Below are 14,075 nucleotides of genomic sequence, written 5' to 3' on the forward strand. Positions count from 1 at the left end.
AAATAAACCCCGAATATCAGATATGCTTGGCCAAGACGCCTTTCAGCGAACGGCATTCTGACCAATGTTCGTAAAAACAAGAAAAATAAACACGGTGTAGTGGGAACTGGGCTTTGTAGCAACGAACGTCTGTCTCGCTCGCTCTCTATGGTTGAAGACGATGGCGGTCAAGCAGTGTGAGGATGTCGGTATCTCAAACACACCCACCAAAGTCATGAACAAAATAAATAAAAGAAAAACGAAACAGAAAAACAAGAAATATGAATGGAGGCGCAATGGGCTACTGGGAAGCTGGCAACCGTCTTGAAAAGCGAGAGTGCAAAACATCTCGTCGAAAAAGGGACGGAGTGAAATAGAAACAAAGAATGAAAATGTCGGAGGGGAAGGGCAGCGAGCCGAAGATTGTAGAGAAAAGAAAAAAAAAAGAAAAAAGAAATGGACCAATAGCAGGACCAAGAAGAAAACCCAAGGCAGATTAGAAAGAGATATTGTGCAAACGCCCAAGCGGATAATGGGTATCGGTAACATCAAGAGGAGGAGTCCCGCCAGGGAAACCCAAGAAGAGAAGCGCCAAAGGTCAATAAACCAAGAAGGGTAGAGTCTGGAACAGACATGCGAAGAGTGCGATCAAAAAAAGACTCTTGTTTGGACGAAGTGGTGTGGGGCGAATGGCTGTTTATACAGCCAGGTCGAGGCACTATCGCCAGAGAGCATTGTAAAAAGAAAGGATAGAGCTGCTCAGAGCAGAGACCGACCGTTAGCAAGGCGCAGTAGTTGTGGCGAGTACTCGGGCCTGTCCATTGTGCCATGTGGATATCGGGTGATACGGGCAGAATCCCCCATTGCCGCAGTCTAACCAGAATATTGTAGCCGACTGTATGACCAAGCAGCACGCACACTGAGAGGTGTCTACTTTTTGTTCGAGCTGTTGGTGGAGCCGCCAGTAGGTTTGGGAGTAGTAGGTACACCGCTAATGTCGTAAGCACCGCGGCCCATGTCGACAAGCTCGAAGTTGTTGGAGAAGGCCATTTTGAAGTTTAGGGATTGGAGGCGTCTGCAGAGAGATGTTAGCTGATGGAGCTTCGAAGGACCAACTTTGGAGGCATAGCACTTACGCGTAGAGGTTGAGTGGAGATGGTTCTGGTTTTTGGAATCACAACTGTGTGGATAGGCAAGAGAGAAAAAAAAAAAAAGGATACGGTGAGGTTGGTGCCACGAAGTCCTTTTATAGTCGAAAATCTATACTGCTGCAATTGCGTGCGATTGTGGTTGCTGTGCAGAGTAGTTGTCAGAATGAAGGTGGGCTGGTGATATTAATCTGGCGATGTAGCGAAGTAGATGGTCTAGATGCAGAGTGAAGAACAACGATGTGGTATAAGGCAAGTGCGTCAAGACAAACGGGTGCTCTAGTGCGAAAAAAACAAGAAAGGCTGGAAGATGATAGAAAATATTAGAATAGAAAGATGGAGTGGAGGAAAGAGCTTGATCTGGAGAACAGAAGGAGCAGATGCAGCAACGAAAGAGGGAGAAGAGAGTGTGTTATATCTAAGATCTTGAGCCTACGCTTCGTACTCCTAACATGCTAACAGGTCTGAGAAGAGAAAAACTCCTTTTAAAGAATCTTTTCTCTATCCTTTTCATGGGACGAGCCATAGCCAGGGATTTTGGAATAGAAGCCAGCAATAAAACATAAAACCCATTATAATTCTACAGAACGTTGTACAATTTATCTTATTTTATTTTAGTATTTTAGTATTTTGAACATGGGTGGGTGTATGTTTGGGTTTTTGGGGTGGTGTGGATTTAAAAAAGAAAAAAAAAGATTTATTCCAACACCTTTATTTTTTTTTTTCCCCCATATCCCCTTTGTTGTCAAACTTGTCTCACGCCTTTATACAGGACACAACTCTCAACCTCGCAACTGCAAATTTGCCTTGCAGCAGTGCAGAAAATTGTTTCTGTCTCTACTGGCCTTATCTCACTGTGTATCTGCCCACGCCGCTCCTAGGCCTCTACATGTCTCTCGTTTTGTAGTTTTCTCCCCATCTATGTCTCTTTATCTCTGTCTCTCTGTCTCTCTCCAATTATGTGTGTGTGTGTCCCCCATCGCATCACATCCTCCATCCCATCCTGATCCAGTCTGTCCCGGCCTGAAGTTGACCTATCCCATTCTATCCCCATCTCGTGTCGCTTGTAGCTTACCTATAATCATCGCTGGCCGCATAGCTGGCAGCCAGTCCATCCCTAAGGTGATTCTTTTTCCAGGTATCAGGTACCATGATGGCATGGCTACAGCCACAGTCACAATTACAATTGCTACCAAAATGCACGAACAATGCAAGATACAGTCACCCATCACCCGCCTCTTTTATTATTCAGGGCCATGTGATCGGTTCTTTTGTTACCAGCACCAGTTCTCTTTGTTCCCTAGTGTCTTGCCATCTGCCCTGTTGTCAAGCTCTGGCTCAGCTAGCTACCGCCTAAATCTAAACCCCTTTACACCCACTCGTAAGCTATCTCCGCCCTGCAACGTGAAATACCCCCTTCACGCCTGTATTTTTTGCTACCTGTCTACTTTGCTGTCAACAGGCTCTTTTGTGCTTTCCCAGCACTGGCAGACCCCGAAGCATGCTCTTCTGGCTGGAAAATGCACCTGGACTATGTTTCCTAGCTTCACAGCTATCTCCTGTGTCTGTACCTTTAACAGCATCGCAGCCTCACATCTGGCCCTGGCCTGCCTTGTTCCACGATGCTAGGTCCCTTGCTGGCTGCCTGAAGAGAATAAATGTACACACAATAGCCACCAAACAGAGACGGAAAGGCTTATGTGAGTGCTAGCATGGTCGAAAGCACAGTCCTAGCCACCCAGAGCCCCCCCCCCCCCCCCAGAACATGCACCCATGGGATTATTCTCTGTGTCCTTGTATTTGTACATCACATACAAGGGCAGCAGGCCAAGTTCCAAGTCACACAACACAGCAGATTGACAACATCAAAGGGAAGAAGAGAAGGGCATCCAGCCCGGACATGCACATCCACGCACACATAAACACACCTCACCACAAACATGCCCACAAAAAAAAGCCACGTGAACTTACAGTCAGAGGAAAAGAATAATAATCAGACGCTCACATATGCCAGCTGTACCTTGGTACATTGCATGTATGTATGTATTGTGCATGCAACAAAAAGACAACAAATATGCTCTTGCTTGTTTGCCCTTCTTTTCCTCTACCTTGCCTTCATTCTCATCCAACCCACGGTATTTCTCCCTGCCGTCCCCGCCTTGTTGTCCGTCCTCTGCCTACAAGCCTGGGACAGTAAAGAGCAGACAGCAAAGAACATCACGCCATCGTGAAGCCCTAGAACTAGCCCACTTAGCATTGCTGAACACGCGGACAACTGAGCTCGACTTTGCATGAGTGTCCATAGGGATTGTTGCTGCTGCTTTTTCTACTGACTGACCTCCTGACCCCTGTTTTTTGGGGTTTTGGTGTTTACAGTGCTACTAACGCTTGGATAGTCGTTTGCGGCTCACCATTTTATTGCAGTTATTAATGCTGTGATTGTTTTGCCTCTGTTGGCCTATTCGTTTTTATGAGACTAGATAGACCAGCTAACGATTGCAGGGCAGGGGCAGGAGGAGCCAGGGCAGAAGGATGGGGGGGGTGAGAAGGATACTGGGGGCTAGCTAGAAGACTAGAAAACAGCCAGAGCGTCCGTAGAATTGGAGGAAAAGGCCAGCAAACCAAAACAAACAAGAGCACAACAAAGACCGACCAAAGCAAGCCTATCAAAGGAGGGCAGATCAAGCAAATCCTTGAGGGGGGGGGGCTCTTGGCTCAGGCTCAGGCTTAGGCTTTGGCTCAGACTCAGGCTCTCAGGGCTTGGGGGTGTGTAAAGTGCGTGTAAAGTGCTGTTGACAATGTTCTGTCTCTCGCTGGTTTGATATGCCTGATGAGAAACGGCGCTTGGCCTGAACGTTGTACTAGTTAGTTGGCTGTTCTCTCTGCCTTCATTTTTAATCTAACCTAAATTGATTTTTATTTATGTATTTGCATGTTTCCAACTGGAATCTTGTCGCCAAGACGTCCCGTCCCGTTCATCTAGTACCCGTAAAACAAGTAGAGTGAGAGACCTTTTGGATAAACTCCCCCCGCTAGCTGTGATGTGAGTGATAACACATTCATCTCCGGCCTGGGTTTAGCCTGCCCTGGTGTAGAAACGTCTACTAACGGGTTCAGTTTCCGTCGTTTCTTTTGTTCTCCTTTCTCCTGCTTTTTACCTTGGCCGGCCTGAAGCTAACCTTCTCGCCATCCAAAAGAGAAATAATATGATTTGTCCTGCCTTCGGGCAACAGCCCTTTAGCCGCTAGCCTACCCCCAGCCCATCAATCAATCGGGATTAGCATATCAGCGGAACAAAAGGGCAGGCAGCTGGCCAGACCTGAAAAGAAAATAAAGGAATCACCAGGCCCCAGGAGCGATTCCCGGGTCCTATGGACTGTTGGAAAGGGCTCCTTGTCAGGGGACTGAGGGAGAGAAAGGGCGGTTGTGAGCGGGCTGCCCGCAGCTTGCCAGACCTGTTTGGTATATGGATAATGCAACTTGTGGCAAGTTGGAATGAGGGATAAGGAAGGGCCTGGAACTTTTAGCCTGTTACCCCCGAATTGATTGAGCTACGGGGTACGGAAACATCTTGTCTACTAGAGCCAGCCAAGGAGAGAGACAAAGTTCCCAGCGTCGTGGATGTTTTCAAGGATAAGATGAGTGGACGCTATTCCAGCTCTACCTAGGCCGTGTTTCTGGGACAGAAACTGACAACGGATCAAGCAATAAAAAAGGGAGATGTCGAGATATACGAAGTAAGGATGGGCGAAGGGAACTGGAAACCCAGGGAAAAGAAAGGCGTTTGAGGAAAGGTAACCCAGACTTGATAGCGATAACCCTAATCTAAGCGCAAAGCAAGACAAAAAAAGAATACTTCAAATTGTTTGATTGGCCGACGAAGGTTCGGTGTGCGACAATGTGGGCAGGCTTTTTTTCTTTTCTTTTTTTCCCCTATATTGCCTTTTTTGTCACTTCACTTGTGAGAGCGTTGTCTAGCAATGGCGACACTTGTGTCAGCTTACAAAAGTAGGCTTATAAGTCCTTCCGGGTGCTCAGGCCAGTCTGTGATCGAAATTAACCAGGAGAGGGCGGGCAGGTAGGTCTGAAGGAGGTGCCGAAAAATGAGAAGGACAAATTGCCCATTAAAACAACGAAATCGTTATGTTATCTAGCTCTCAAGGATGGACGGTTAATTAGGTGGCGAGAAAAGAGAAGAAAAAAAGCGCGGTATAGGACTGCCTCTCATTGGTGGATAAGCAGTGTAAGTCTTGTTTGTTGTGCTGGCTACTTGCATTAAGATTCCCATTTTTGTTCTGCTGTTGTTGTTTGCTTTGCATGAATGAAAAAAATGGATCGGGTTCGTTTCCCCTACTTCTTCTAGAAGACAGCCAAGTCGTACAAGCGTGGCCAGTCAGTAATGTCATGCATGCATGAAGGTGATGTTCATATTTTCACGCATTCGCATACTCACACTCTCTTACTTCAAGGGAATCAATCAATCAATCAATCCTTTTTCTCACTACGCTCCATTTCTTGTCTCGGGCGCTTGTCTCTCAAGCTGGAAACGGACGGAGTCTCCCCGTTCCCCATAGAGCATGGACTGTTTGATACCCTGCGGGTGGCCCGGTGAATGAATGGGCGAAAGGCGGGGCTCTGGTAATATATAGTGTTTTACTTGATGCTTTTATATACGGCCTGGGCACGCTGGTTGAGGTTCTATGAAAGTTGTGGAAGTAAATAGTGGAACGGGTCCAGGCCGAGCATCAGTGCACACCTAGGAGGGTAAACTTACCTGTCACAAATGCTTTTTGACATCCGTGGATCTCTTCTCCGAGCCGAGAGTGAGGGCGAAAAGAAGGGGTTTGTCTCTGTCTGCTGCATCTGAAGTTGCGTTTGTTGATACGGTGAAGGTGCATATTATGTAAAGATACCCAATGGCATGAGGCTATAGCAGCCTTGGGGTAGTATTCGTGGGCTATAGCTGATGCAGTGAACGTATATCAGAACCGCCACAACTTGCCCGCTCTTTGCTCTTTGCGCTGTTTGCATGAGCACTGTCTCCTAGACCAGGTATGACGATGGCCAGTAGGAGAACTGGTAGTTCTACTTGATACACATCACGCACCCACACACGGGCCCAAACCAAACTGCTGCTCACCGCGAGAGGCGGGAAAAGGAATATATGATGGATGGCGATACCTTGCATGACTCAACAGAAGCCCTTGGTACCCAAATTCCAAATCGGCTCCATCCGCCGTTATATTGCAATGTCTGACAATCTGAGAATCTGAGCTGTTGAATTGTGTGATAATATTGACAAGGTTAAGCGTGGCGGTACATGGAAAGAACTCAAGACAAAAAAATAGAAGTGGGTGCTGCTGACAAAGAAGCGAAGAAGAGGCAAGAGCCCAGAGTCAAAAGCCCTAGACACGTGTTTTTGTGGAAGCCAGCCGATGCAATCGGAAGTTTACTTGAATGCAATGTGCGGTGTGATACTGTTTGTGTGTGAGTTTTATGATTTGTGTGCGTTGCATTGTTGTGATATGTGTCAACTTGGGGGCTTGTGTAGCCTCAGCCTGAGCTAAAACATTGTGGCATTCTACCCATAATCTATCTCAGACTATCACCATCGTCGTTGATCAGCATGGGCAAGCTGAACTTCCCCTTTCGACATTTCTTCCCCATTCTCTTACTATTTATCTCCCCGCACCTGCGCATATACATGGAACCTCCCGCCCCAATCGAACACTGAAAAAACTCTTCTAGAGCTGAAAGGACGGGATCCCTCTACAGAATGCCAATTATTGGCTTTAGCCTAACTCAAGGAAATTCCGGACATAACAGAAACGGACAATTGGCGAAAAGAAGAAAAAAACAAAAAGAGACAAGCAAGTTGGTAAGTTTTCCTTTTTGTGTTTGGTCTCCTTTTGTTCGGTAATCTACTTTGTGCTTGTTCATGGTGTGGCCTATGCTCTTCCGCCCAAAAGTTTGGCATTTCATCTAACAACGGCAAGCAGAATAGTAGAAATGAAAGCAAAGGAAAAGGGAGCGGTCCAAGAGAGAAAGACATACTGCATAACTGAGTATACTGAGAAAAAAAAAAAGGCAAGTCAGGTCTTTACGAGTACGCCTTGTGCATCAAGCTAACACCATAGACAGAGTTAGACGCCTGTTCGATGAATATTCTACGGGGGCTTCTAGTTTACCCTTTCGCTCCCTAATCTTGCTTTAGCAATCCTTTGGCTGCAGCCACTTTCTGAGGAACAAAGCACAGGGAACATGGGTGCTGTCAACTGGCCACTCTAGGGAAATACAGCAAAAAAAGCTAGCATGCTATCTCTACTTGGCTTGTGTTATAGCCCCGTGAAGAGATCTTATAGGGCTCTACCACTTAGATCTTATAGGCATTTATAGATGCTTATAGGAGGCAAGGCTTATTGAGCAAGAGACAAAGTGAAGCGCGCGCTATGAGCAGCAAACGCCCTTTCCAACCCCCCCCCCCCCCCCCCGAAGGCCCTGGCTGGTTGAACCAGGCTGACTGGCTCAACTGTGCTCTTATACCTTCCATTTTCTGCCTTTTCTCTTGTTTTGGAAGATGCTCGTTCGGTCTTGTCAAGGTAAGGCCGGAGGAAAGGAGGGAAGAAGACAATACTGGCCCATTGGCTTGGTGATTTAGGGGGGGGGGGATAACGCAAATGTCTGAGATACACACAGGTATACATATTGGCATAAGATGCCCAGTATGCAACACAGACGACAAAGCTCATACAACATTTCCCCAGAATGCTCCTATCCGGTTCCTCCGCTGCTTTTCTCTTCCCATGTATTATACACGTGCCGAAAAAAAACACAAATGTCTCTCTGCATCTCTCCGACTATGTTATCTCCCGCTCTGGTCCGCTAATTAATGGGATGGCATGACCGAAAGCACATTCTTCTATATCCACATCACTAACACTAGCGCCCGAACCACCCTAATACTAACAGCAGTCTCGGTCGGCATTCCTTATTGCCCTTGTCTTGGCCTTCACCTTGGCACCCTCAGACCCTCACCTTCTCTCACCTTGACACAAAGCTCCCCTTGGGCCACACTTAAGCCAGTCTCTCCACCTCCATCATCTTTTCTGTCTGCGTCCTTCCTCCATTCACCGTGGCTTCACCTTGCCTTCTTTTTCGGCTTGGCTCTGTGCTCTGTGCTATGGCCTTTCAAGGAGTAGCCGCTCTTAGCTCTGCGTCTTGGCACCTCCGTCACCCCCCTCTATCAATACTTCGTCGCACACCTATAATAGGCCGCCCACTATAACATAAAATCAAGCTAAGGCATCCAGAAAAGGCCAAATACGCAAACAAGTTTTTGTTGTCGTAGAGAGCAATACCAAAGATTAGAGGAAACTTGGCCCTGTTGTTGTCGCCATGTGGCAAGGTTGATACAAAGTGTATAGATTATAGCCACTAACACGCATTTGGACCAACCAAAGCAGCCAAGTTGCCTTTCAAGCCGCACAAACCTCTTGGGCCATTGCCCTGTAGCGGCTTGCTTTCTTCTAACCCCCTCATCTTCTCTCTTTTCAGTATTGTGTCGCATCTTCCGCTACTGGACTGGCTTGGGCTGGTGCGCAACACTCACCTTTCACCTCAACTGACTGCACCTACCACGCATGATTTTCCCTTCTATAACTCGCTTGACCCGAACTAACTATGAGCCTAAACAATGGCCGCTTTATTATGACACTAGGTTCCTTTTTCTTAGCTTAGCTGACTTGGTGCTTGTCACTGTCCCCTTGGCCTTTCTTCTTTGTTGGCTGGTTAGCGCCCTTGGGTACCCTCGAGCCCAGCCAAAAATACTATGAAACAGTCAAAGGACTGAGCGACTAATAGTGTGCTGTGTCGTGGTGTGATGCGCCTCTTGCTTTTTTTTTTTTTTTTTTTTTTTTTTTTTTAATTCTCTCTCCCTCTCTTCTAGGCGCCCTTGTTTCCTGGTCTTCTCTTTCTGGCCTATGTTCCATTGCCGTAGTTCGTAGTCATTTGTGGCGTGACTGCGCCAGACCAAACTGGCCCGGTCTAATATTGAGGCAGCATTGCATTCACCGGGCTAATGCCTGCTCTCATCCCAACATGAAAGTCGAATGGCAATCACATTAAAATTCCTCTCCTTCCAATGCCTTGGGATCTTCGCTTGCTTGCTCAACCACAGGGCCAGCGTAACACAGTAAGGAAAGGAAATTGCTGGATATTTTTTGCCTGGCTGTTCAAGCCTACTTCCAGCGCTTCAGGGGTCATACTTGAGGCCCTTGTCGGCTCCCCCTTCTCGCATGCCAGGGTAGCAATGCCAACTGCGTTGCCACTACTGTGGTGTTACTTCTGCTATGCACCCATAACAGCTAATCAAACGCGTCCTGGGCCACGGGCTGCTGGTGCTTCTGAGGCCCAGGCCTAGTAGGTAAAAAAGAAACCCGATCCAGTGGCTTGGATCTCCGAATCCCAGAGGAACCCAAAGCAACGGTAGTTCAAAGGGAAACACCAATCCGAGCGAGGGTCAAAGGAAGTCACACGCCTTCTCTCCATCCCCTTTGGCCTAGGACCAGCCCTGTAGCCACCCAAAATAGGCTGGTAAACTGGAGGAGGGCAGGGAGGAGACGACAAGGGAAAACTTATAAAACGCAGGTTGCAATTTGATGGCACACTACGCTAGATACACGGCGTCGTAGCAAGGCGTTTTGACACGAAGAACTCAATAATTTCTTCCAAGTCTGGTGCTGGTTCTATTCTCACTTTAGTTCGCTCACCTCAAACCTCTGATGCACCAAGAAAATCAAAGCCAAATAGCCGGCCCCTCCGTTTTGCTCAAGGTGGAATTTGGGCTCAATGTATCAACGTGCAATCAATACTACCGCAACGCGGGAGGAAACAGTAAATCAAGTGTATTTTGGGAGGAAAAGACTTCTGTTTTCAGTAAGCCCAACCCAGTTACATCAGTACGTACCAGCCTTGTCGGCTTACTGGTTTCCCAAATCCGCAAAAAGAGAGCAGGACATGTTTGAAATAAAAAAAGCCTTGACTCATAACTTCCTGGCGATCAAGTTCGTGATTTGATTTGCTTTCGGTGGTGTTTTGGAGAAAGCTACGATCGATTCTGGTTCAAGGTATGTCGAGGCGAGAAGTATGTACGCTTGGCTGGTATCATCGTGAGACTGGTGTATTATACGCAACTAGAGTGCGTTTTCAATTGACCCAAGGCCTGCCAAGTCTCGGGACTAGTGCTTTGCAACCACAGCCGATGAATAGGCCAACTTTCTCCCTCTAGCCTTGTCTTTCTGCACCGTCGATCATAGGATCAAAAGGCCCCAATCCAACTATGAGGCGGGATGGGTAGAGGGTAAAGAAGCATGAAAGGCGGCGGCTTATCCCTTCTACTCTTGCCAAACAACAAGAAGTAGGGCTTGTCCTCGGCCCTAAGCCACTAACCAAACCGCGGCACCAAGACGCTAGAGAAGTCCCTGAATTTACACAATGAACAACAAAAATAACAGTCACCAGAAAAAGGATGATCCCAAAAGAGAACTAAAGGACCAAAAAGGGGGGGAGGGATGGCTTGTTTTCGGTACTAAATAAAGAGACCCGCTCGGGACCACTATCCGTAATGCTAATTAGGAAGGAGCGATAATTAATTTACTTTGTGCGATTGTAGCTTTGTACCCCCCTGATCTGGGAGCACAAAACAATATGTAGGTACACTTACATGCACAAACACACAAGTTTAGGTACAAATCACACAGACTTGACAGCTTTCGTCTGAAGACACAGTGTTTTATGTGCTTCTCATACAAGCCACTTACTTGCCCAACACGCACCCCAAGCTTGTGTGTTTGGGACTTGGGACAGTCCGCTACACTTATTTCAGAAGCTTCTTTTAGGCCTGATCCTGGCCCTGAGTTTGGCCTGTTCCTCCTCCGTCTGTCTAACTTGGTGCTCGCTGGCTAACTGTATTGCTTATAATAGAGTCGCTGCTGGCATTATCCCGCCCATGTGTCGTCGCCCTTTGCTGCATCTCCTGACTAATCAGAGCTGTTCTCGGTCTTCTCCTCTCGTTAATCTCTACCAGAAAAGAGACTTTCTTCAGCTTGCGTTCAGCTTTGATGAGCTCAAAATGGCCATCCAGTCATGAAAGGACCTCCTCGACCTAGATTTTCTTTTGCCCCCTTCTTTTCGCTTCCTCGACCGTCCTTCTCCATAGCCGCATAGAAGAGCCGGTAGCTTGGACAAAATGGAAATGGATAGGGTAGCTATACCAGGGCATCCCACACCCCCATTCCATCTCAACCCATTCCATCCCCGTCCCCCGGCCCCTCCCCTTCCTCTCAGCCCTGGTATCCCGGAAATTTGGACCCTGAAAGGGGGAGGGGAGCCATATGCCTGATTTTACATAATGAACTTCTCGATTAAACAGGGCTCTTCTTCCTTTTCCGAGTTTTCTCTTTTGCCTTTTTCCTTTTCTTCTAATTGCTACGATCTCCTTTTTTTTCTTTTCTCATTTCTTCCTCAGCAAGACTCGTTGTATACAGGAGAGGAAATCTGGGCCAGGAAAAGAGAGCAGAAAAATAACATGGTATATTATTGCCAAATAATCCCCGTCAAATCTCAGAAGATCGCCAAAGGAGGCGTCGGCTTTCCACTCTTTGGGGTCCGGCCCAGAACAGGGGTGTCTTTTCGTTCTGTGGACTTCTATGGGTATTCTGTTGAGAAGCCAAGGAAAAGGCTGCAGCCATGAAAGGAGAGTGCAGCCATAAGCCACTTAATACTTGCCTTTACACCCCAGCTTGCCCCTCCGCTCTACTCCCCTAAAGGTCATATTCTTATCTGTTGGACTATCACCAAACCCATCCAGGTTTTTTTTCCCTGCCTGTCCCGGCTCCTGGGTTCTGGTGATATATTAGGCGTAAACTCCGAGTCAATGCCCCCTATGAGAAATTTAATAGCCTATACCCTCTTATTTCTCATTGCATTCTTGTTCATGGACAGCGTTCTCCCAACAACCCCAACAGGGGCATTGTCTCTCCTTCCTCTCCCACTATCCATTTCTCTTCCCGTAATCTGGTACCGACTTGTCCAACTTGCCTCTTCTGTTCTGTGTCTTGTTTTTGTCCAGCTGCCCTGTCCTGCCATGCCACACCCTGTAAGCTGCACAGTTCTCTCTGTCTACCTTGACAATCCATTCTCCTGAAGCATCCAGTCGTCAGCAGGCCCGCATTGAGTTCTCTAAGCGCCATCGCATGGTCTTTCCTATCTCTGTTCTTTGTCTTTGGCTTTCCCTTGGCGTAAGCGACTCACCGCTGATAGGTTCCTTATGTTGTCTCCTTTTTGCTATATTGATCTCCAGAGTTCCCTAGACTAGGTGTACCTCATGGCTTTATCATGCAGTATAGAGGCTGAGTAAAAAAAGCAGATCCCGCCTGACCGGTAACCCTGGAGCAAGTCCTCGGAAATTCGAGCCATGTCAGGCATGCATTTGCTTGTGCTACAGCCTGTTTAAATAAACTAGGTTGGCTCAAACTTGAGTGAATATAGATCTATCTCTCGCACGCACTCGGAGAATTTAAGGTAAAGCCGAGTGAATGGTGATATTTTATTAGCAAGTCGTACAAGCCGGAAGTAAATCTACTTCCCATATTCCTACATGTAATACCATCTGGGTCTTAGTCAGTATGGTAATTCTTAGGGTAGATGGGGTCACGTACTAGGGTTTGGTGGGGATGCATCCTGCAGCTGCCACCAGCTGTTCCCGCAACGTCACCCAGCCCCGCAAGGCTTGGGCTATGCAGCCATTAGTCCAGAGCTCCCGATAGATAGCCTTCACAAGATAAAGGCTGTTGAGCTTCATTGGGTCAGCAATTCTGTTCTTTGTTCATGTCTATTAATCAAAAAGTCTAAATCTCACTGGGGGCTTTCAATCGCATATTTTAGAGAAAAAATTGATCTTTTTTTCTGTAAACCTCTGCTCTGCCAACACACTAAAGCCGCAATCAAAAGAGAGGAAACCCAAGCTCCACGACATCTACATCTAAAGCTTATTTACTCGAGCTCCACTGCTCCAAATCGCCTCCATCTTCTACAACCATCTCTCGAGCTCGCACTCAATTTACAGAAACTAAATACGACGCTACCGCCAGGATGTCTATTATCCAGCAAGTCACGGCCGATTCGTTCAACGATGCTTGGCGTACCATCAACATTGATGCCTTGGAGGAGGACTCGCCCTACAACTTCAACACATCTACGCTGCACCCACCCCAGCCTGAAATCTCAGAGGCTGAAGTACGTGCGTTATCGACGCAGGTGCGCCAGTTGCTGCGTGGTGGGGACTCTGAGGGTGCGTTGAGAGGGTGCCTGGAAATGCCGGTGTACAACGGCGATGACGCGGCAAAGGTGAGTGATATATCGGCAGCAATGGAGGCCAACAGGGACACATTTTCACAGAGGAGAGCAAAAAAGGCTAATTGTTCCCTTGTACGTATAGGATGCCCATCTGCAGACCATCCTCGAGGTTCTGCAGTCTATCAAGGCTAGTGACATGACTCCTATCCTCACCCAAATCTACACGTCCCCCGGCGGCAGCGAGCTGGTTGATGTTTTGATGAAGTACCTGTAAGAGCAAATCACAGCTGTAAAAAGCTATAGTGACATTGATAGGAAGACTAATAGTTTACTTGGTTCCCGCTAGATACAAGGGAATGGACTCTGGATCGTCCCGCACGCCCTCGGCCAGAGTGGCTCCCCAGGCGACGGGCTTCAGCCAAGTGGGAATGAGACCTGGTGGCCCCAACGAGTCGGTGACAGCAGCCATGAGCGTGCTTTTGAGCTGGCATGAGAAGGTGGTGGATGTTGCGGGACAGGGCTGTATTGTGCGGTGTATGTCGGACTTCCGAAGAGTTTGAACTTGAAGGGCGAAGGAATCTTTTTGGAAGCTGT

General features: G+C 47.6%; 1 protein-coding gene across 1 annotated transcript; it reads left to right on the forward strand.

Moving 5' to 3' along the window:
- Positions 1-13,277: 13,277 nt before the first annotated feature.
- Positions 13,278-14,041, forward strand: HOO65_060075 (Arp2/3 complex subunit; the record flags this gene model as incomplete). The annotated part of the gene is made up of 3 exons (XM_071004045.1): positions 13,278-13,532; positions 13,624-13,751; positions 13,828-14,041. The coding sequence occupies 3 exons, from the start codon at positions 13,278-13,280 to the stop codon at positions 14,039-14,041; spliced, it is 597 nt and encodes a 198-aa protein (XP_070857425.1).
- Positions 14,042-14,075: the final 34 nt, after the last annotated feature.

The sequence above is a fragment of the Ceratocystis lukuohia genome (genome assembly GCF_044167205.1).
Source record: "Ceratocystis lukuohia strain C4212 chromosome Unknown Supercontig6_pilon, whole genome shotgun sequence".
NCBI classification, from domain to species: domain Eukaryota; kingdom Fungi; phylum Ascomycota; class Sordariomycetes; order Microascales; family Ceratocystidaceae; genus Ceratocystis; species Ceratocystis lukuohia.